The sequence below is a fragment of the Dermacentor albipictus genome, chromosome 4 (assembly GCF_038994185.2).
Source record: "Dermacentor albipictus isolate Rhodes 1998 colony chromosome 4, USDA_Dalb.pri_finalv2, whole genome shotgun sequence".
In the NCBI taxonomy this organism is placed as follows: domain Eukaryota; kingdom Metazoa; phylum Arthropoda; class Arachnida; order Ixodida; family Ixodidae; genus Dermacentor; species Dermacentor albipictus.
In genome coordinates, this window is record NC_091824.1 from 170290373 (window position 1) to 170311833 (window position 21461).

The 21461-nt window shown below is 46.3% G+C and overlaps 2 protein-coding genes across 13 annotated transcripts in view; both read right to left on the reverse strand.

Annotated features, from left to right (window-relative positions):
* Positions 1-21461, reverse strand: part of LOC139059410 (uncharacterized) — a 356283-nt gene that overhangs the window by 325987 nt on the left and 8835 nt on the right. The gene's annotated exons all lie outside the window — the stretch shown is intronic.
* LOC135902466 (prominin-1-like) overlaps positions 1-21461 on the reverse strand; it is a 91744-nt gene that overhangs the window by 62301 nt on the left and 7982 nt on the right. For 8 of the 12 annotated variants that reach the window (XM_065432559.1, XM_065432560.1, XM_065432556.1 and 5 more), the window contains exons 2-7: positions 18619-18771; positions 17019-17080; positions 15037-15242; positions 13383-13503; positions 9842-9911; positions 4586-4678 (exon numbers count right to left, since the gene is read on the reverse strand). In XM_065432559.1, the coding sequence (XP_065288631.1) occupies positions 4586-4678; positions 9842-9911; positions 13383-13503; positions 15037-15242; positions 17019-17080; positions 18619-18771 (705 nt within the window). Of the gene's footprint in view, positions 1-896; positions 3560-4585; positions 4679-9841; positions 9912-13382; positions 13504-15036; positions 15243-17018; positions 17081-18618; positions 18772-21461 lie in introns of those variants that run through there. The other 4 variants (XM_070537799.1, XM_065432558.1, XM_065432551.2 and 1 more) reach the window with 3 other exon arrangements.

Consider the following 21461-nt stretch of genomic DNA (forward strand, 5'->3'; position numbering starts at 1 on the left):
ACAACGATCACAAGGCAATACTTTGCAAGTGTAGAATCGTCCGTAAAAGTGTGAATGCGTGCGTGTGATCAACGGCTACGTGACCTGAAATAAAGGCGACGCAACTTGACGAAACGTGTCTTCATTCAACGTCAACGTTCAAAAGATACAATCTTAAGCAAGCAATAAAATCACATATGCATAGCATCGGGTCGCTCAGCCTTTCATGGGCTCGTTGCGCGGTCGTTAGCTTTGGGCTTTGATTCAGTTTGCATTGGGGGAAAGCTTCGCGTTCAACCATCCATATTTAAGAGAGGGGCTTAGATTTTTATATATATATATATATTCATGCAACTCCATGGAAAGCTTTGTGATCGTGATTACAGCACGGTCATTCCGCAGCAGAGATGCATGCGCGAACGCCAGATTGCGCGGCGCAAAAGAAAAAAAAATCCCCCGCCGGAGACGCTTTTACGCGGTTGTTTAAATGGTTTATTCAGATTTGTGAATACCCTGGGTAATTGTCCGCTCCCTTGGAGCTTCCAGTTTGCCGCGATCGATGTGAATTATCACTACGCCATTAAATGGGTACGATTGTCAGGTCTCTTCACATTCAGAGGCGATTTGAAAATGACGAATGGCCTTTCCTAAGAGCAGGAGCGCCGTAAACTGCTACAAAATTAAGCCAGTATGATGTAAGGATACCTTTTGCTCACTTCTGTCCCGTCATCCTTTCACGGTCGGTCGATCCTGACGATAACGTGAGCGCGGATATGCCGCTCGTACCACTGGCGAAGCGCGAAAAAGAAACGTGGCATAGGGATTGAATCGTTCCATTATCGGTCAGCCTTTAGTACCTTCAACATGCTGGCTGCGAGAAATGATTTTGCTTTAATTAAAACTTCTTTCTGGGCGAGTTGGTGCATACTTGACATAAAACTGTTTACAGCGCAAACACATGCAACCACAAAGTAAGGGACAGGACACAAGCGCTGACTGTCAACTAACATTTATTAACGGAAGACGGGTGCCTTATATAAGGGGAAAGGCAGAAGCGAAAGGGGAAGGGAATAATACAATCGGGGAAAATGATGATGCGCATCGATAAACGAACATGCCAGCAGTCAACGCATACAGGCGCGAAGAAACAAGAAAACGATGAAACTAGACAAACACTAACAAAAGACGAGGGATACTAAGATACAGTGAAATCAGAAAGCAGCCGCTTCCAAAAATTGAAGCTCTGCCGCAAAAAGCGATACAGAAGGGGTGCTTACGCACTTGCTGCCATATTTGTGTATGTAGAACGTTTCCAAACTGACGCGCGCCGTCTCGTCGGCACTCTTCCCGAGAATCTTCGTCTCTCCCAAACGAGCCTCGCAACCTGTGCATCCAATTACATGCGCGACCAAATGTGCGTACTTGTCCTTTAAGTTGCTTAAATTTCGGGCATGTTCCCCCAAGCGTTCATTAATGCAGCGGCCGGTTTGGCCGATATAAGCCTTTCCACACTTCAAGGGGATGGCGTAGACCACTCCTTTGGAACACTTGATGAACGGCTTCTCATGTTTTAGCTGGCAACCTCTTTTTTTAGAGTTGCAGATGCGTGGGCATAACTGCGCCAGCTTGTTGGGTGCCGAAAAAACAACGGAAACACCATGCCTGTTGGCTACCTTCTTAAGACTGTGCGAAGTCTTGTGCAGGTACGGCACAACCAAAGGCTTGTCGGTCTTCCGACGGTCATCTTTTACTCGTGTTCCCAGTTTTAGCTTCTGAAGGAGGGTCTCAGACACCGCAATCAAAACCGAATGGGGGAATCCCGCCGCCACAAGTCGGCTGGCCTGATTCTCAAAACTTGTCTGCATCAGGTGCGGGCACGACTTCTGAAGAGACGATTCCAAACAGTGCGACGCTATAGCCCTTTTTACAGTTTTGGAATGCGCTGAATCATATGGCAGCAAGTCCTTTTTTGCGCGAGGGAAGTAGCCCCAGCAAACGTGGTTTTCATCAAAGGTTAGTCTCAGGTCTAAAAACTGTAAGGCATTTGCGTCAGGTAGTTCGTGGGTAAAATTTAGCCCAAGTGCATGCTTGTCAAATGCGTTTAAAACTTCACCTACTGTAGAGAGGTAGGTGAAGGCCGTCTGCTTTTTTAAAAGCACTAAAAAGTCATCTACGTATCTAAAAACCTTTAAAACGAACCCCCCCAAAAACGACCTATCTAAAAATCTATCTACCTTTGCTAAAAAAATATCGCAAAGAATTGGAGCCACGCAGGACCCAATGCAGATACCGTTGCGCTGCAAAAAAGGCAGGTTGTCATAAACAATAAAAGTAGATTTGAGGTAAAACTGCAACAAAGATATAAAATTATCTACTGACAAGCCTGTTGAGTTCCGGAATGACACTTCGCCGTTTGCTTCTACGCATTCTCTAACAGCCAACAAAAGCTGATCCTGAGGCACAGAATAAAACAAGTCCTGTACATCTACAGAAAAACCAAAGCCAATGTTGTCTGTGCTCTCAAGAAACAGCGCGACATCCGTAGATTTCTTTGTTAAGAACGGATCATCCAAAGCAAGTGTTTTGAGATGCTTTTGCAAAAACCGACTAACGTTTATTTGCCACGAACCTTCTTCACTAACGATAGTCCGGAATGGAATATCTGGTTTGTGGGTCTTGGCTGTAAAAAATGCGTTTAGGCTACTACCTCTGCTATTAGCAATATCCCTCGCAAGTTTGTCAAGATTTAATTCCCTGCAGAAGTTAATAAACTTGGTCTTGACCCTAACGGCACTCTTCTTAATGGGCTCAAAATTCTTATTGATTGCCACTTGCGCTTTTTCATTGAACATTCCCTTTGGTAGAACAACAAACCCTGTCTCTTTGTCTGCTTGAACAAGCATAAGGTTATTTCTTTTGAACAAAGAAACCACACCATTTAACACATTTCTATGATTCTGCGCGTCAAGAACGTTTGTTGAGCACTTTCGCAGACAGTCTACACCCTCAAGAAGGCAGCGGTCCCGGTCCTCTTCATTTCTCGTTTTCATGGCCAATTTCCTGTTCGTTGCAATCAGCTCATGGGCTGGGACACCAGGCTCCAAACCATATTTTGGGCCCTTCTGCAGGAGACGTGTTACATTCTCAGGCAGGGAAACATTTCCTAGGACGGTTACACTTCTTTTACTCCCTTGTGTAGTGTCCCTGTTGTTTAGACAAGACAGCAACAGGTTCAGAAGGCACCTCCAATGGTGCTCCGTGAGTTGAGCAGCTGTTTTCATCAGCGACGCTAGCTTTCTTGCGGCAAGCCATCCGGGGTGGTCAACGTAGCAAAGCAATCGAAGCCAATCTTGAAACAGACGAACTTGCCGCCACAGTTCTGACCGCATTAATCTGCACAGTCTTTTAACGTGTCCCCACGACGGTTTTACAGGGCCAAAGAGAGCACTTACTTCATCTGGGACGAGGCCCTTGCGGATACAGAAGGCGTAGCGTCTTGCCCGGCATGTAGCGTTCACGATGTGGGTCAGTAAAAGGTCAGTGGTGCAAGAAGAGGGAAGAACACAGAAGGAAGGGCCCACTGAACAAGAAAGGTACTTCATTAAAACTTCTTTCTGGGCGAGTTGGTGCATACTTGACATAAAACTGTTTACAGCGCAAACACATGCAACCACAAAGTAAGGGACAGGACACAAGCGCTGACTGTCAACTAACATGTTATTTGCCCGAAACATGCCCGAAATTTAAGCAACTTAAAGGACAAGTACGCACATTTGGTCGCGCATGTAATTGGATGCACAGGTTGCGAGGCTCGTTTGGGAGAGACGAAGATTCTCGGGAAGAGTGCCGACGAGACGGCGCGCGTCAGTTTGGAAACGTTCTACATACACAAATATGGCAGCAAGTGCGTAAGCACCCCTTCTGTATCGCTTTTTGCGGCAGAGCTTCAATTTTTGGAAGCGGCTGCTTTCTGATTTCACTGTATCTTAGTATCCCTCGTCTTTTGTTAGTGTTTGTCTAGTTTCATCGTTTTCTTGTTTCTTCGCGCCTGTATGCGTTGACTGCTGGCATGTTCGTTTATCGATGCGCATCATCATTTTCCCCGATTGTATTATTCCCTTCCCCTTTCGCTTCTGCCTTTCCCCTTATATAAGGCACCCGTCTTCCGTTAATAAATGTTAGTTGACAGTCAGCGCTTGTGTCCTGTCCCTTACTTTGTGGTTGCATGTGTTTGCGCTGTAAACAGTTTTATGTCAAGATTTTGCTTTAAACTGTTATAATCGTGGCACTTCTCGTGCTTAGCACAGGAGCTCGAACGTAGATGGTACATTCTTTCTACCCTGTATCTGCACGATCATTTCTATAGAAGAATACTTTCGCTGCGGCGATGCTGGCATGAAGGAAAACACATCGAGAAAGCTTGAGGAAATTGAGAAAAATACAATTGGCACTTTGTTCAAGGAATGCCCGTGATTCTGAGTCTCGGCACATCCCAGCGTGGAGCAAACTGTCGTGCGTGTAAGGTTGAAATGAGGTTTGTTAGTGAAGTCGGAACTTCTCTCCCCCCTTCTCCCGAATATCTGAGGCCGTTGCTAACCCCACTTACAGTTAATGGCATTGTCCACTGGAGAGAACAAGGCGCTGGAAGATGCGTTCTCCTTGTTCTTATACCGAGCCAGGACCTTGGACGCCATGAGGTCTGGATAGATAAGAATATCGCGCATTCCAGTTTGCAAGGCACGCGAGACGAATTCGCTGAAACTCGCCGTTTAAGGGCAATCCGTGCTTCCTGAGCAAGAGCTTTCCGAAAAAAAAAGCCTTGAACCTGCATTCCAATTAATCGTACTATTTCTCAGCCACCATTGTTGTTTCCGGAGAAACCTGTCCATGCCGCACGAAGAAAATGCATATTCATAGCATAACCGGCGGAGGTATGCTGTGAGCACGAAGCACTCAGTCATTTACTGAGATATATGCCTTTTTTTTCAATTCAGTTAATACTACCTTTATTCCATGTTCCAGTAACATTAGGGTGCTTGATAGAGACGCATTTCTTCCCATATTTCAGGCCTTTTATGGCACCTTTGATATATAACCAATTGTTGATACATGACCAATAACTACATGTAAAAATACTGCAATTTTATTCCATGTTTTAGCTATTCTGCAGACCAAAGAGCGCTGAATTCATGTTCTCCACTTGCCACCACAGCAGTGAAATCAAAGAATCTGAAAATATGGTCGTTTCTGCCGTGTCCATTAATCGACGCTTACCGCCTTCCCTTCGACACGATTTCACGGTTTTCAAATGGCCTTTCTCACTGAAAAGACATGCATTTATAATCTTTCTTCTCTAAACACTCTAAACACTCTAAGCGCTTTAGCGTGCATCAGCTTCTTTGCAAGGCATGTGGGGTTTTCAGGTAATTTGGATGCAGGACTACGGTCATGCATCGAATACGGCCATGCACAGTTTCGACGTTTCAATAGGTAGAAACATTTACTTTCTGAGGCTTACCGGAATATATGGCTGATTTTGACAACTAGCAGCTTCCTAAACGCAAACAAATTCATTGTGATTCAATGTGATTGCAGATAATATTTTCCATTTAACACAAGGAAACAACGTTCGTAGTTTTACATTTTTATTCGACAAATAGTGTGCGCCATGCGCAGGCTTTAGAGAGAGCGGGCTCCAAAGAAAGTGCACACAAGTACCACGGCCGCTCGATGCAAAGCAAGGTGCTTTTGGATCGAGCGGCCGTGCAAGTACATATGCTGCGAAAAAGTCGCAGTTGCGCCGGAAAGGCGAAGCATCGATTGCGATGGTAAATTATTAGACAGTTTTACGAAGTAAGGACAGTAGTTTTATCGGCCGTATAAACTTGGCAACGTTTACTAACTAAATTAACAAGCATGGTGTTAGCGCGCACAGGCAAACATGAAGACATCACACTCAATGAGCGCGGACACTCGCTGTCAAAACGCTGGCGTGTAGGAGCGTGGCCGCAGAAGCGAGCGAAGTGACCTTGGCGCTGTCTATCGCTTCAACGCAAACTGAGAGGCGAGAACACATGCACAAAAGTATGAGCCGTCTGCAGGTCGCTTTCAAGATACGGCGCGCGCAACCATGCGCGGCCGCGAAAAGTATGCAGTTGCTGCCGGAGTAGAACGCCGCCGGCTTCCGCGCGGCCTCCCCGCTTTTCTCACTCGCGTGCGGGATTGAGCCCGGATTCCCCTTGCGCGCGGTCGCGAAATGCGCAGTTGCTGCGGAGAACAACAGCTCCCCCCAGCTCCCTTCCCATCCCTTCACGACCTTTCGCGTGACGAAAGGCTGCACGTTCCATCTAAGCTCTATAGACCCGTGTATAAACTTATCAATGCCGGAAACTCTAGAGACAACAGAAAATTTGAAACATTGGTACACCGGCTGCGTCTTGGTACTGCATTTACGAAACACTTCTTGTACAGGATAGAACGTATCTCTAGTCCGCAGTGTTCTTGTGGCCATCCAGACGAAGATGTGCATCATCTTCTTCTCGAATGCACGAAATACGATACACAAAGAACGGTACTGCAAGCTGATTTGTTTATATTAGACAGAAGACCATTCACTCCTTAAAAGATACTTGGCCCATGGCCAACTGCGGGCCTTCAAAAAAGAGCACTTCTTGCTCTGAAAAAGTTTTTAGAGGAGACCAACATTTTGTGAAAATATTAAGTATCAGATGATCCGAATACGTTAATGAGTTACATAAACGTTGTTCGTGGTTCATAATTGGGTTATGGCATGATCGCATCTTTTACGCAACATGTATAATTCTGTTCTGTACTTGCAGTGTATTACATGTGTTGTGTGTTTTGGCTGTTCAAAACATCTGACTTTATATATGCGTACGTGGACTGAACTAGTGCACAGAACTTCGCGACTCATGAACTGCTGGACTGTACATTTTTTATTGATCCGGTGTTCTACTCAGTGTTATATTTTGTGTCGGCATTCTTCCTTTGTACGCAAATTTGTTTCGTTTGCCAAGTGACAAGGAGTAGCCGGTGCCACCATAAAGGCCTCTCCTAACATTCACTTCAATAAAAAAAAAAAGAAAAAAAGGCGGAAGTGTTCTCTACAAGCAGCTGTGTCGCACCGCACTAGATCTCATACGAGCACTCCGGGACGCAGTCCTCAATACGCCACCTTTGGGGAGCCTGCCTGCGGACGACATACTCGGCATAACAGAGAAGCTTCACTTGAAGGAAACAAAGAAAAGTTCAGAAAAGCAAAGGAAGCACAGGGAAGCGATGGAGAGGGCATTTGACAAATGTCATAGAACAAATATCCCCGCAATTGCATTAGACGCTATGGCTCTGGTGCGGAAAGGATATGGTGGTCCTAACACAAAACTTGTGGGACCGTGTAAAGTGGTGAAATTGTCTACAAAAGAAGCAGTACTCAAGACCATCGGCTACAAGATGGAAAACGGTGCGATGGAAATAGCAGCCATTAACAAAGTTATCCCTTATTTTACAGTGGATGGATAAAACAAAGCCCGGGAGAGTGAAGTGGGCCGAGATGACAAAGGACAGTTCTGGTGGTAACGGGGATAAGATAAAGAGATCGTGCTTTGGTTCTGTGCACGTTTGTCGTGGAACGTTACAATATATACGGTAATTTTCGCTCACGGACAATGCCGGCTCCCACACCGGATTTTCTGCGACACGGGGCCCTTGGCGCTTTAAATTTCGGCTCGGCGGCCGCACACGGCGCTCCTTCGGCGGCTTGTTCCCATGGCGGCTGTGTGCTCGCGTTCCCCGTGACGCTCCCGCTGTGTGCACGTTGAACGGCTGCGCGTGGAACAGGCAACGCGTAGAATACGGTGCCGTTTTCCAGAAACTGTCCGAAGCAGAATGCTTCTTTCACACCAAGGAAGGCGACGTCTGATGGGCCTGTCATTTAAGACGTCACGAAAAATGTGGACGTAAGACAATTACAAATGCCAAGTATGCTTCGCACATCAGCAACATCTTGTGTGACTTCTAGGTTGAAGAATACGCCAATTCAAAGCCACACAAGTCACCGTGCCGTGCTTAGAGACGTGTGAAAAAAATTACTGTTTATTTCTTTATGATGTGAAGCACGCTATAGTGAGGAACCAGCGCTGTCCAGCAGGCGCTACGACAGTTTTAGTGTGCAACTAAAATATCGTCCGGCTACGAAGATGGCATGACATTTTTACTGATAACAGACATGCGCCTGCATCAACAAAGAACTGCTGTAGTAGAAGTCGCTTACACCGGCCTATGGATTCGGGTGACGCCGGCGGCGGCCACCTTGCTGGGGGCAAGACGCGGCCTGCCAAGAGCTTCGCAGAGCGTTTCACCGACGTTTCCAGCAGTTTTTAATTGCCTAACGGATTCTCAGGTTCTAACGCAACACTGTGATCTATGAGGCAAGCCATACTGCAGGTCTCCGGATCGCATATGTCCGAGTACTGGGGCATTTCTCGATTTTATCGGCATCAATACGTCGCTGCCGGAGATTAGAAAAAAAATCGCAATAATTAGCGGTTATTCAACGTCTTTAATGTAGTGTAGAAATTGATCAATCATGAAAGAACATAAAAAAAGCAATTAACTGACAATGCAGCGTGATAATTAGCGGTACATGCAACTAACATGAGCATTCATTTTTATCTTAATTATCATCAGGTGTTGCCGGTGCTTCAGCATCCTCATTGCACGGACGGTCTGGGAACGTTGGTGGGGGCATTTTCCTTTTAGCCTAAAATATAATTTTGTCCTTTATTCTAAAGCAAGGTAATGGTCATCTGTGACCTTACTTAAATAAGAAGGATAACGCTAACATGTCAACTACGTGTACGTCAACTGTCCTAAAAACACCCGAGCGCGCTAGCGCCTTTTGAGATCCGCAAAGCACCGCGCACGGCAAGGCACGACGACCCGAAACACATGAGTCACGGTGACTGGTGTGAATAATTATAACTTATCTTTGTTTTGGCGACATCTACACGTGCAATTAATAGCGCGATGTCTTCAAAAGGTTTATAAAAAGTATATTAAATTAAGCGCTTAATGATAAACAGTGCGCAATTGCCAGTTGTGTAAACTATAAGCTACTACAGCCGACGCGCTGTCACGCGGCCGCCTCACAGGCTCGCAGACCGCGGGTACAATTTCCACAAAACACCGATGAGATTCGCCCTTTTCATTGCTGCTAAAACACGCTACCGCATTAGAGTTTTTCGAAAAGTCCACCTTGTGCACTTAACTACGACCACGTATCTCATCAGCTGGTCCTGCAGCGTGCTTCTTCCCGAAAGCTAGGGCCAGCATTGAGTGAACGCGCCTATATGTACGAAGCTTACTAAACTTTATCGCTGTGTACGTAAGGGGGGCCACTCGATTTACCACGAAACACGGATCAAGAAAAGGCGCGGCAATAGAGGAATGCGCAATTTGCCTCTGCGTATATATACTGCGGGGTGCTTACTTGCATAGTTTCACGGGCTGGTCTCGCTGCTGTGCCACTGATCGACGCACAAAATTACTGTGTACCAAGCTTGCAGGATGAAGACGCCACGCGTGGCATGGTGGAAACGCGACCACCGGTACGCCGTATATACCCTCCAACCCAAACGGACAGGCGGTCGCGGGACAGAAGGCGACGTTCGAATCGACCCGCGAGGGAAGCAATCGGCGCTGGTGTCGCGGGCGGAGATGCGTGGTTGCTGCGTCTGCAGCGCGCGACTCGAGATGCCTTCGCGAGCTAGGCCTTCGCGATCAGACTCCCTCCAATGAGACGCAAGCTTATCAAGCGTAGTGACAGAACATTTAAGGAACTTACCACTATCTCCAACGTCGCTGGCGATAGCGTTCAGCACAGGGTAAGTAGTGTTGAAGATCTCGCCGAAAGCCTGTGCAAGTACAAGCGTCGTCAGAAATAATTAATAGCAAAGAATGCCGCACATGCCCGTTTTCATCTTTTACGCTCCGTCCCTTCTTGTGGTGGTCTACCTCTCCAATGCGGAACCACTAAATAAAGTTGGGGATGAATTCGTGCGCGTACGTTATGACTAAGGGTATGTTCAAGAAAACTAAATTTTGAGGTCGAATTGGCCACGAATATTTAGGGGAAAAAATCGCTTCGTACACAAACTTGAATACCGAACACTGCTACTCTGAAAACACACATATCTCAGTGGTACATACATTGCAATGTCATCCCAGGAATAAGATGAATAACAACTCGCTCGTCGAAGTGGGAGGAAGCGCAAGGCGTTCGCACCGCGAGTTCATCACGCCACAGCCTCAATTGTTACAAGATGTTCGCGACCATCGAGTGAGATCTGGTCATCTTTACCTCTGCACGCGTGCCACCGTGTTAGTTAATTTAAATAGTAATCGAATGTTTGCTGCAATTTATACGGCCAATGAAACTATACGAACCTCCCTTCTTGTAGTTGTTTAATACATAGCTGTCACTATCCATGCTTCACCACTCGTACAAAACTGCGACTATTCTTGAAGTGTTTTGCATTCAAAAGAAACACCTGGTATAATTATTTTCGTCGAGTTCTTTCTCCCAGGCTCTAAAACGCAGCTCTTATGCCGTACATTTGGTCGTGGCAGAATACTGGAAAATTTCACGTAGAATTTTCGAGTCGAGGCCGAATACAAACAGTAGCAGTTTCGCCTGACAGCCGAATAATTGATAGCGATAGCAAAGCATTACACAACTGCACAAAGTAAGGCTCGTAGCTTTATCGGCCGTATAAATTGCTGCAAACATTCGCTTACTAAAGAAATTAACAAGCGTGGTGTCACCGCCAAACATGAACAGATCTCGCTTGATGACCACGAGCACTCGCCGTCACAACGCTGGCGAGGCGAAGAGCGGCGACCGCGGGGAGCAAGTACACGTCGGGCTGCCTCTCGCTTCAACGCGTGTGCGACGCTCGACATTACGCAACAAGCTCTGTATGCGCTCAGCCCGCTTACGCGCTCAAGCGCGCGGGAAGCCATGCGCGCCGCCACGGCCGTCGTAGAGGAGCAGACACGTGCGCACCTGTCATCCATATAGTGCACGCTTGATCCTGTTAACCGGTGCTAATCTCCTCTCCACCTGTCACTCATCTTACCACGTGACCTCCAATATTGGGCACGCGGGAGGACGGTACGCATCAAGCCACCATCCTTATCGGCTCAAGCTGACACGGTTACCTTCGCAGTCGCAGCAAACGGCGTGCGCGGCTCGATGTTATCGCGCTTGGACTTTATGGGGAACGCCACGGCGACGCGGGCGAAAATTCGCTTAGAGTGTCCCTATAATTGCTAGCAAAAATAACACACCGTTCGGCTCGTATATTTTAGAAATTCGAATACTCAGGCCTGTTCATGAACCGAGGTACACCCTGTATGGTGTTAATTTAGAAGCGCCAAACGTGTGTGCCGTCTGTGTTCGTCTTTTGTCCTGTTTCTGATGCGCTACGTCTTTTGCCTCCATCATGGTATCTCAACAAGCCCAACGTGCAACTTTATCCAAAGCTCCCTTACCCCTACCAGATCAACCTAGAATTATCACCGAGGGAACGCTTAGTTGTCTCACAACACTGTATACTGTTATGTCACTGACTGCAAAATACCGCAATATATTACCGGTACCATACATTTGAACATTACGCAATGCACCGAAGGCAACGGGTCTCAACGTGTGACACGCACGTATGCAGTGATGAACAAGGTGCTTAAAAGCTGTAGCCTCTACAAATTCTTATATGAGTAAGCACGTGACATTCCTGTGCCGCCATTCATTAATATTAGCATGTTGGGAAGAACGATAGCCTTTTGTTCATGTATACCCTTGAACCTCCACTACCAACGCGGGCGCCATATTCGTTACGTTTTACAAGAATTGGGCAAATGAATGCCTTCCGCCATCCGAAGTTGCCTCCCCCCCTCCACCGTCCCCTACTTTGCCCTTTGTGTATAGATATAGTTCACATCATTGTAAGCATTGGGTGGCCAGCGTGTGTCACATTCACACATTGAGTATGTGAGGCTTGGACATGCATACACTTTTTTATTTAACCAACCCACAATAGCGCAATCACCTTTAATTGGGGATTAGTACTGATGTGAAGTTGAGAGAGCGGTGCCGAGACCATTACAGAGATAACGACGTCAAAAAATTTGTGCATTAATTTCTGTTATTTCGATAACTATTACATGAACACTACATGCGAATTTTCGCAGTCGTTGCTGCCATGGTGTACTTATGCTTATGCATGCCCTATGCATGCAAGGTAGATAGCATTGTATCGCGAAAGTTGCTCAAACCAGGTATTACGTCCTTGACTGAATTCTTTCTCAGATTTTTTTTTAGAATGGCTGCTCGCAAACAAATGTCGTTAAACATGACATTCATAGCGCATGGATTCAATTTTAGATCTTTTCATACTATTAGAATTTAAAGTGCAAAAACAGCATCAGTGCAAAATACCTGAAAGTAATTTAATTTTAATGGCACTGTTTTTTTTAAGGGCATGCAGGGTAGTGGCGCCTGTGCGATTCCGTTTACGATGTATTAATGACTTTAAGAGTGCCAGAAATTGTGGTGCACTCGTGCATGGCCAGACCCGCGTACAGTCAGAATACCGTCCGGAGAGAACGCTTAACCTTGCTAACGCTGTCGGTGCTTCGGCCTCCGTCTTCGGACGAAACTGCTCTTTTTTTCTTTTTCAATGGCATGAAACGTTTATCGTCCTAGACACGGTAGTGGCTATTCTGCGGTTTTCCTTATCGTGACAGATACACGGAGCTACACTGCAGTTCCTTGTAGCAGCATGCAGCAGAAATCGCTATGAATACGTCCGATCCACGTATACGCACACTGCCGTCGTCCATCTCGCCGCTCTGCGATACGTTTATCTGGACAGAGCGCGATTTTCTCAGCGCAACCTGTGACAACAGAACACCTTCCTTGTCCGCCTGACCAAGTACGGTGAGTCCATTGCCTCGCTTAAAAAATACCAGGCCGGAATAATGTAGCGATTGTATTGCACTGCCATTCCTCGCATAGCGAGTGGTCCGAACGGCGCTCTCACCACGTTACAAACGGATCGGCCGGCCGCGAACGGTGCTAGAATGGAAGAACGATATCCTTACACTATATAGCGGCGTAGAGAAACGCTTGTAAGCCCGCGCCTTCAAGCCCGAATTCACTACAGTATAGCAAGGTGCCAATTTGCATGAACACTCATGTAGCGTGGGCGACACAGCGTATAGACTACCTCCGCGCGCTGCTCACCGCGTATACATCATTGACGTGTTAAGCGATTCGATTGCCAGTGATGCCCGCATCTTTTGACAACGAAAACAGTGCTCGCCTGTTGCATATGTTTGAAGAACGCGTAGGTGTCCACCTGCATACTTTGGTCGGCTGCGTCCATGTCCGTGAGGCCTGCCCGGATGCCACCATTGCACAAGTACAAGGCCAGCAGCCATGTCCTTTGGGTAAGCGCAAGCGAAGTTCGGCGCTAATCCCGTCACAGTGCATGGCTTGCATAACAGTGTTCAATTTCGATTATTTGCTGTCAGTAGTAACATGTGTACGTGGAACAAATGAACATGCAGATTCTCCAATGAAACTTCCTGTCAAAGGTAAATACGAAGTACGAAACCATAAAGCATCAACAGTAAACAGATTAGTTTATTAAAGCAAATACAATAATTAAAGGCTACCAGCAGTGGTTTGTCCGAAGTTGTGATAATAGGTCGGGTAATTAACAATACTAACCGCATGCTAGGGTAAATTCGACGAAATTTTTCTTCTGCTCCTACATCATTAATCTTATACAAAACGCTTATTAGAAGTAAAATGCAGTACGCGTCATCCATATGGAACCCGCACCTCGAAATCATTGTTCAATCACTTGAACTAATCCAAAACAATGCCGCGCGTTTCGTTTATAGCAATTCTATAGCCGCACATCAAGCGTAAGTTCCATGAAAACCTCCTTGCTGTTTGCTCCGCTCTCAGCCCGACGTAAGTGATTCTGCTTTCCTTTATTTCATAAATTATATTTCCACAATTCCAACCTTTGCGACAATCTTATATTATTTTCTACCTACATTTCCTCTCGCATTGATCATAGCCATAGGGTTGGAACAATTCAGTGCCACACCAGAACCTGTCACGAATCATTTATTCCTAGGTCCTCTCAGGAATGGAACCACCTTCCCGGCGCAGTTGTCACAATCAGACAACCCAAAGTTTCGTTCGGCCATATCAGACATTATCATTCCCGGATACAATCAACTAATCAATTTTACTGTATTAACTATAACCGCTTTCTGCTGCTTTGTTATTTACTTATGTATATATTCGCTTTAGAATAGCACGAATAAATATACCCAAAAGTATGCGGACATCAAATGAAATACAAAAAATTGTGTATATTTTTAATATTATTTTATGCACATTAAAAGTTATGCTTAATAAAACGACTTGCACGCCGCGACTTGAAAGCAAGAGCAAACCTGCATTGCGTGCTTTAGGTATAAGTCAGTAAGTTACAGTCGAGCAAGTTTATGTATGGAACTCAGATGCTCCCAAAAATCTAGCAGAGTAAATATTGCCTATAGAGTTATGTGTGACGAAGTGTACAAACAGTGTCGTGGGTCGCCATCGCTCAGCACATGGGACAAGCCGGTGTCCATGACCGAGTGTTTGTTATACTCCCAGGTACTTATTTCAGAAGTATTCGGCGCTCTGTGGACCTTTGTTCGCTCCTTTTTTTCCTTCGACTACTTACCGCATACGGCAGCTTACGGCCATCTGTGCGGATGTCTTTGCGCACGGTTAAAGCGTGCAGACAATACCGACTGTTTCGCTTCCTTGCAAATGGTGTCCAGTTGGGTTGCAGCAGCCCAACTGGATACCAACACAGCTATTTCCGTAAATCCTCCTTCCAGGTTTCGGATCTGCGCGTGAATAATAAAACTCCCAGCTTGGAGAGAATGCAGCTGCCACGGACTCACCCGAGGCCTCCGATGCAGACGAGCTGCATCTTGACGAGCGTGCCGTAGCGCTGTCGGTACTCGTCGGTGACGTCCACCTGACGGCGCGCGCCGCAGCGGTTGTACATGCGCAGCACGACGAACACGACGCCCGAGACGACGGCCGCCAGCGCGAACACGCTCAGCAGCAGGCACAGCGCGTACACCGCCGGCTGGTGGGAGCGCAGCTGAGCAGGCGCGCGGCCAAGAGGACGTGGTGCATGTGGCGCCATATACTGGCACAAACACGCGCGCCGATTTCCGACCGACTTTGTTCGAAGAACGATGCGAGCCTAATCGCTCTGCATTTTTACAGGCACAGCATGTGTGTGAAGGCGGCAACAAATGACAACTTGAGAATTTCTGGGCCTAGTTGGTGCGGCATTTTGTGAAGAGAGGGGCGCTAAAATGGCATAGAAATGTGGCGGAGACAGAACAGTCCCGCTTGCAAGTGAAGTTCATTTGAAAGGCTCTCGCCAACGTGTCTACTTCTGCCCGAAACTCCTCGAATCCTGTGCGGGCCAAATGTGTATGCAACCAGGACAACACGAAGACGACGACGGCGTCGCGACGAGGCTCAGCGAAAGGGACGAACGGGCAGAGTAAATACTGCGTCGGGCACTTAACTGCAGTTGCAGTCATAAAGATTGGTAGACCTCACGCATATGTGTGAATTGATGACAAACTAAGCGTTCTTTGTTGTCTGCGCAAATTTTTCGCATCGCGTTCACGAACCAACAAACGTTCACGTTCTGCAATATGTTTCGCAAGCGTAGCAAAGACATTCGATCGTTTCGATGATTTTTTGAGGCCTCGGTCTCTACCACACTCAATTCACGCATTGATTCCATTTTGTCAATTTCTTTCGCAATCGACTGCTTCTGTTGCCGAATCCTTCACTTCTTTTTGCTGGCTTTAATTTTTTGTTACCAGTGTGGCAAACTTTTCCTCCTCTTCTGGCGCGTCGCCGGTTTTACACATGAGCGAGAAGTGGGGTACGGCTTAAGAGATGAGGAAGTGGTGTTGGCGACGATGGAGTAGATCAAGTGAAGGGTCGCGTACAAATAAAACCCGTATCTACGCCGAAAAAAGTATTGAATGACTCTGGTGCTGTTCTCATGTATCCAAAGATAAGCCAACTGGCACGGAGAACCCGCTTAAAATAAGCGCGTTCGGTTCTCTTACGACCTACGCGTACATGTAACATGTTATTCTGTTACTTGCACACTCACGCGGTTTCGTGTTTTGTATGCATGCTAATGTATGCTGTGTCATGCTTGATTTATTATCTATGTAAGTAACTTCTGTGCTCCCCCCTGCAATGTTTCGCACTGAGAAGGCAGTATATAAGTAAAGTAAGTAAGTAATGTAAGTAATACAAGCAATCATGTAAGTAAGTAAATAAAGCAAGCAAACAAGTAAGTCAGCGAGCGAACAAACAAGCAAGCAAGCAAGTCAGTGAGCCAGCCAGCAAGCAAACAAGTCAGCGAGCGAGCGAGCGAGCGAGCAAACAAGCAAGCCAGCAAGCAAGCAAGCGAGCAAGCAAGCGAGCAAGCAAGCAAGCAAGCAAGCAAGCAAGCAAGCAAGCAAGCAAGCAAACAAGTCAGCGAGCGAGTGAGCGAGCAAGCAAGTCAGTGAGCCAGCCAGCAAGCAAGCAAGTCAGCGAGCGAGCGAGCGAGCAAACAAGCAAGCAAGCGAGCAAGCAAGCAAGCAAACAAGTCAGCGAGCGAGCGAGCGAGCGAGCAAGCAAGCAAGCAAGTCAGTGAGCCAGCCAGCAAGCAAACAAGTCAGCGAGCGAGCGAGCAAGCAAGCAAACAAGTCAGCGAGCGAGCGAGCGAGCAAGCAAGCAAGTAAGTCAGTGAGCCAACCAGCAAGCAAACAAGTCAGCGAGCGAGCGAGCAAGCGAGCAAAACAAACGCTCAAATTGCACGTCGTTATAGGTGAGTCACAGAAACTTTTCTTACCAGAGTTACATAGGCCATGGTTGATTTCTGTTGGAATGTAGTCTGCAGGTCCTTGTAGAAATCTGGTTTCAAGACGCGTTATGAAAGAAGTTATGAAGACGCGGCTGATAGAATTTGAGCGTCCACGTCTGTGCGGGCGCTCATTATAAGTAGCTTTCCCGTGACGTCACGGACGCAGCTCTCACCGTGCTTATCATGCGCATTTTGTTTTGCTTTTTGATGGTGACTGCCTTTAAGGAAATATCACAGTTATCGCTTTGTCTCTCGGCTCAAGGCATGCATGTCGTGCTGTCACGTTTCTTGTTTACGCCGCTTCTCGAAGTGCTATAGTACCCCAAGGTGACGGTCGCAATGGCGTCAGTACAAACTAGTACCTTAGCGGAGCTCACAGGGGCTCATAAACATATCGAAATATTGTGCAACTTAACCCCCCCCCTCCCCCAAATCCACACACCCTCCCGCCGTTTTGCTAAAATGTAGGCAAAAATTAACGGTGATCTTTAAAAATAATTTACGTGGAACAACAGTCCATTCTTACCGCAAGTTCGACGCCGCTTCTCTCGACACCGGTGCCACCGTCAGAATTCGTTCCAACAGATATGCATTGCAAACTCACCGGCTAGAATTCATGAATTGCAATACGGGCGCTAAGGTAATTAGCTAAAAGCTTAACTAGTGAAACGTTGTTAGTCACATATAAGTTTCAATTTCTCTTTCAAATAATTTCCGCCTTTCGGCGCACTCCAATTCAGGAATTAGAAATGTGTTATCTGCCACGTGCAATTAAAGAAATATCCTCAAGAGGAAGCTTTAGCTCGGCTGCTCCTATCTAAATACATGAGGAAGGAGATCTGTTTTCCTCGGCAACCACTGCACCAAACTTGACGAGGTTTGTTGCATTTAAAGGAACTTAAAATTTAGTGACTGTTTATTTTGAATTTTTATTTAGGTCGTTAATTTTTTACTAAAAATTGGAAGAAATAGCAAATTTTCAGAAAAGGCAACTATCAAGTTACAACTCTGCAACTCAGCAATGAAAAATGATATCCGAATTCTTATAACTGCATCTAACAGTACAATCAAAGCCGACAACAGTGACTGTTACACATACATGTCAAAAATTTAGTAACATGGGAATACAGCTTTTGAAGAACCCTTGTACACAACGTAATGAATTCACGTAAGATACAAATTGACATTTCGAACTTGGACACATTGAATGATCTAATGGACGCCATTTACAGAACCATGATATCTTGTCTTGATGAAGAGCTATTAAATTGTGAACTTCGTGCTTCCATTTTTTTCGACATTTCTATTTCCTTAACATTTTTAAACAAAATTCAGGCCCTAAATCAAAATTCCGCTTCCAGCAGTCCCAAGAATTTAAATTTCTCTCACAAATGCAACAAATTTCATTAAAATCGGCCCTGCGGTTATCGCAGGAAAGCGTTTCGGTGTTGTACATGTATTTGAATAGGCGGCCCCGAGCTAAAGCTTCCTGGCATGGCAACAAAGATTTACTTGTGTGGTATTAAGGCGACCTGAGCTGCTTGCACACGACTGGTCGTGCGCGCAGTCTCGTTTCCCGTGCACTCACTCGGCGACGGTCTGACGGCGATGGCGTGCACCAGCGTCTTGGCGGCGCTGTTCCACGCGGACATGGCGCCCGTGCGGATGACGAGCGCCGAGGCGTTGCGCCGCCGCCGCCGCCGCCGCCTACGCGCCAGCAGTTGCTGGGAGAGGGCGTCGTCTGCGTGGAACGGAGCAAGACGGCGAAGCGCCAAGCACGTTACAGTGCGGCTGCTTTTCCTGTTACGTGTATCATCCTTTGTGTTGATACCGTGTTCAATTTCAATTACGAAATGATTATCCAAGTTCGAAAAAAATAAGTAAGGAAGAAGAAATTGTGCAAAAGCCATGGACGATGATTGTCGATGTAAGCGAATGGCCGAACGCTCCTAGAAAGCTTCTCGTCTTCCTAAAGGAATGATTTCTTTGAAGGCGTATATTTGTTGCATTGATGATATTTAGTTATCGTAAGTGGTTTCATCGCGTAATTTCGTATAGAACAGAGCCGTTAACCAGTACATATGCAGCAGCAGCTTAGATGGCTTTACGTATAAGCAGGTTGTATGTCAACCCTTTCCGTGCCTTGGACAAGCTGGGTTCATCTACGCGTTTCTGGCGAAAATGGCCAAGGGCGAGCTATGCGGGTCGACGGTACTTTTCATTTTCTAGCAAAGCCACGAACGAGCCGATTTCGCCGCTGGGATTTCGCCGCGTTCGTCTCGTGCTTCTGGTAGGTGGCAGCACACAATCCGCGGGGCAGCGAAAGCAGCAGCACGTTTATTGCGGCAGAGTCAGTAAAACGATTTGGCAACTGGGTTATCTACAGACGACGCTGCCGGCAGCTCGAGCTTCGTCGGATTTTTGGGGGAGAAAAAGAAAAAGAAAGAAAGGCTGATTTCAGCGATGAATTGAGTGATTTATAGAGTAAAGTCGTGACGATCTTCGAGTGAATACACCGATATTTTCGATGTACTCAGCTCGCCTTCTAAGAGCGGCGCTTTTGGAGACCTTGAGGTCGTAAGGCAGTGGCGCAAATTAGGCGTAAATAAAGCCCCCGAATTCCCGCCTCGCTTCCAGTTTTAGGCGTCTCTAGTTAAGACGTATGATTTCGAGGACACAGGTGAGCCAGTCGAGTATTTCGTAGTCTACTCTGCTGGTGAATATCGAGTTCCACGTTCTCTTTTAACAACTATCACACGGGAGAGGATATAGTGCTGTTAAGCTTCAATTTTACAATAGTGGTTGATATTGTGAATAAAGAAAGACACTAGAATAAAGAAAGCATTGTCTGCAATGATTTTTGTTAAGAAATTCCTCAATACAGATATCTGAATTGAATTGAAGTTTATTGAATACTTACTGCAGATACAAAAGTATAGATATTTAGTACAGAAAAAGATCCCATAGTGTAAACACTGTAGGGGGACCTTTTTGTAATATTAAAAAAAGCACGAATACTACTTAACAGCAAAAAAAAGCAGTGGAATATAAGATTAACAAAATATAAATACAAATACATACTGAGACAGAACAACAATACAATGGAGAATGGAGAATATAAAACGATAGAGTTAATGCATAAGCTGAAGTAGGAAACGACCAGGGGCGTAGCCAGGGGAGGGAGGCTTGTGGGGCTTCAGCCCCCCCCCCTCCCCCCCCCCCCCCCCGAAATTTTTTCGTGCTGTCCATGCACAGCCGACCAAAGCAACCCCGGGCGCCGGAAATAATTCTGGATTTTATCTAGAATGTCTTTTTCACGCTCGAAAAGACATTTCACCGCGAACATTGCGGACTCTGGCTGGATTTCGCGGCAACGCCCATGTACCAGGAGTCACATAACGCAAGCAGCCGCATCCGAGCACAAAGTTTCAAGGGCGTTTTGATGGTGAACGGGCTCGCCGCAGCATCTCGCTGAGGCCGCGGAATCTACGGAGCGCATAGATATCTATTCCGAAACATTATGGGTAAAAATCTCATAAACTTTTGATGTGAAAGGTGCATTGACATTTCCAAAGTTGTGCTTTAGATATTGAATTGCGGAACCTTGTGGGTTTAATGCTGTTATAAACATTTGAGGCCAAAGGTGCATTGACGTTTCTAAAGTCTTAGATCTGAACAAACAACGAGACAGCCAAATCAACACACTATCAGACAAGTTGACAAAGCACGCAGGGAGATCCGATGAGACGAACTTTTGCAGTGGTTCCTTTGTGCCGTCATGTCACATAAAAAAATATCAACATTTTTTTTCACCTATGCCAAAGCATCCATGTAAGACGCCAAAGCCAGCCAAAGTAACTACGTTCTTATTTATTTTTTCTACTTTGGCATTTATTGGCGAGGGCACACTGAGCCTCTTCATTTTTTTTTTTCACTACCCTACCTGCGGGCTGCCAGAGCCAACCAGAGCGCATACGCTTTTCTCGTGTTGCCCCGACCACCGCGCAGCGCACTTCGGTGCCCATTCGGTTTGCTTGGCCGAGTGGATTTTCACCTGAAAGAGTTTTGGACGCTTTCTGGCTTGCAGACGAGAAAAATAAACAAAGGTCGCTCGCCGCCATTACTGTGGGGACTCTACGGATTGCATCACGTTCGCTTGAGCGCAACCTCTCCGGAAAGTCTTGTCTCGCCGGTGTAGGGTACCGAGCAGTATGCGTATGGTTCTCCGTGGAGCAAGTGTCACACGTTTTTTTTTTTTTTGATATTCCTTCGGTAGCTACATTAAATGCCCAAAGTAGGCATTGGATTGTGGCCAACATGCATTCATTTGCGTTTTTTTTTTCATTTCGGCGCCCCCGCCCCACAAAAGAAAGAAAAAATACATTGTTGCGGCGCAGTGAATTCTCGCATGGTCAAAGTTCGATTTTGTTA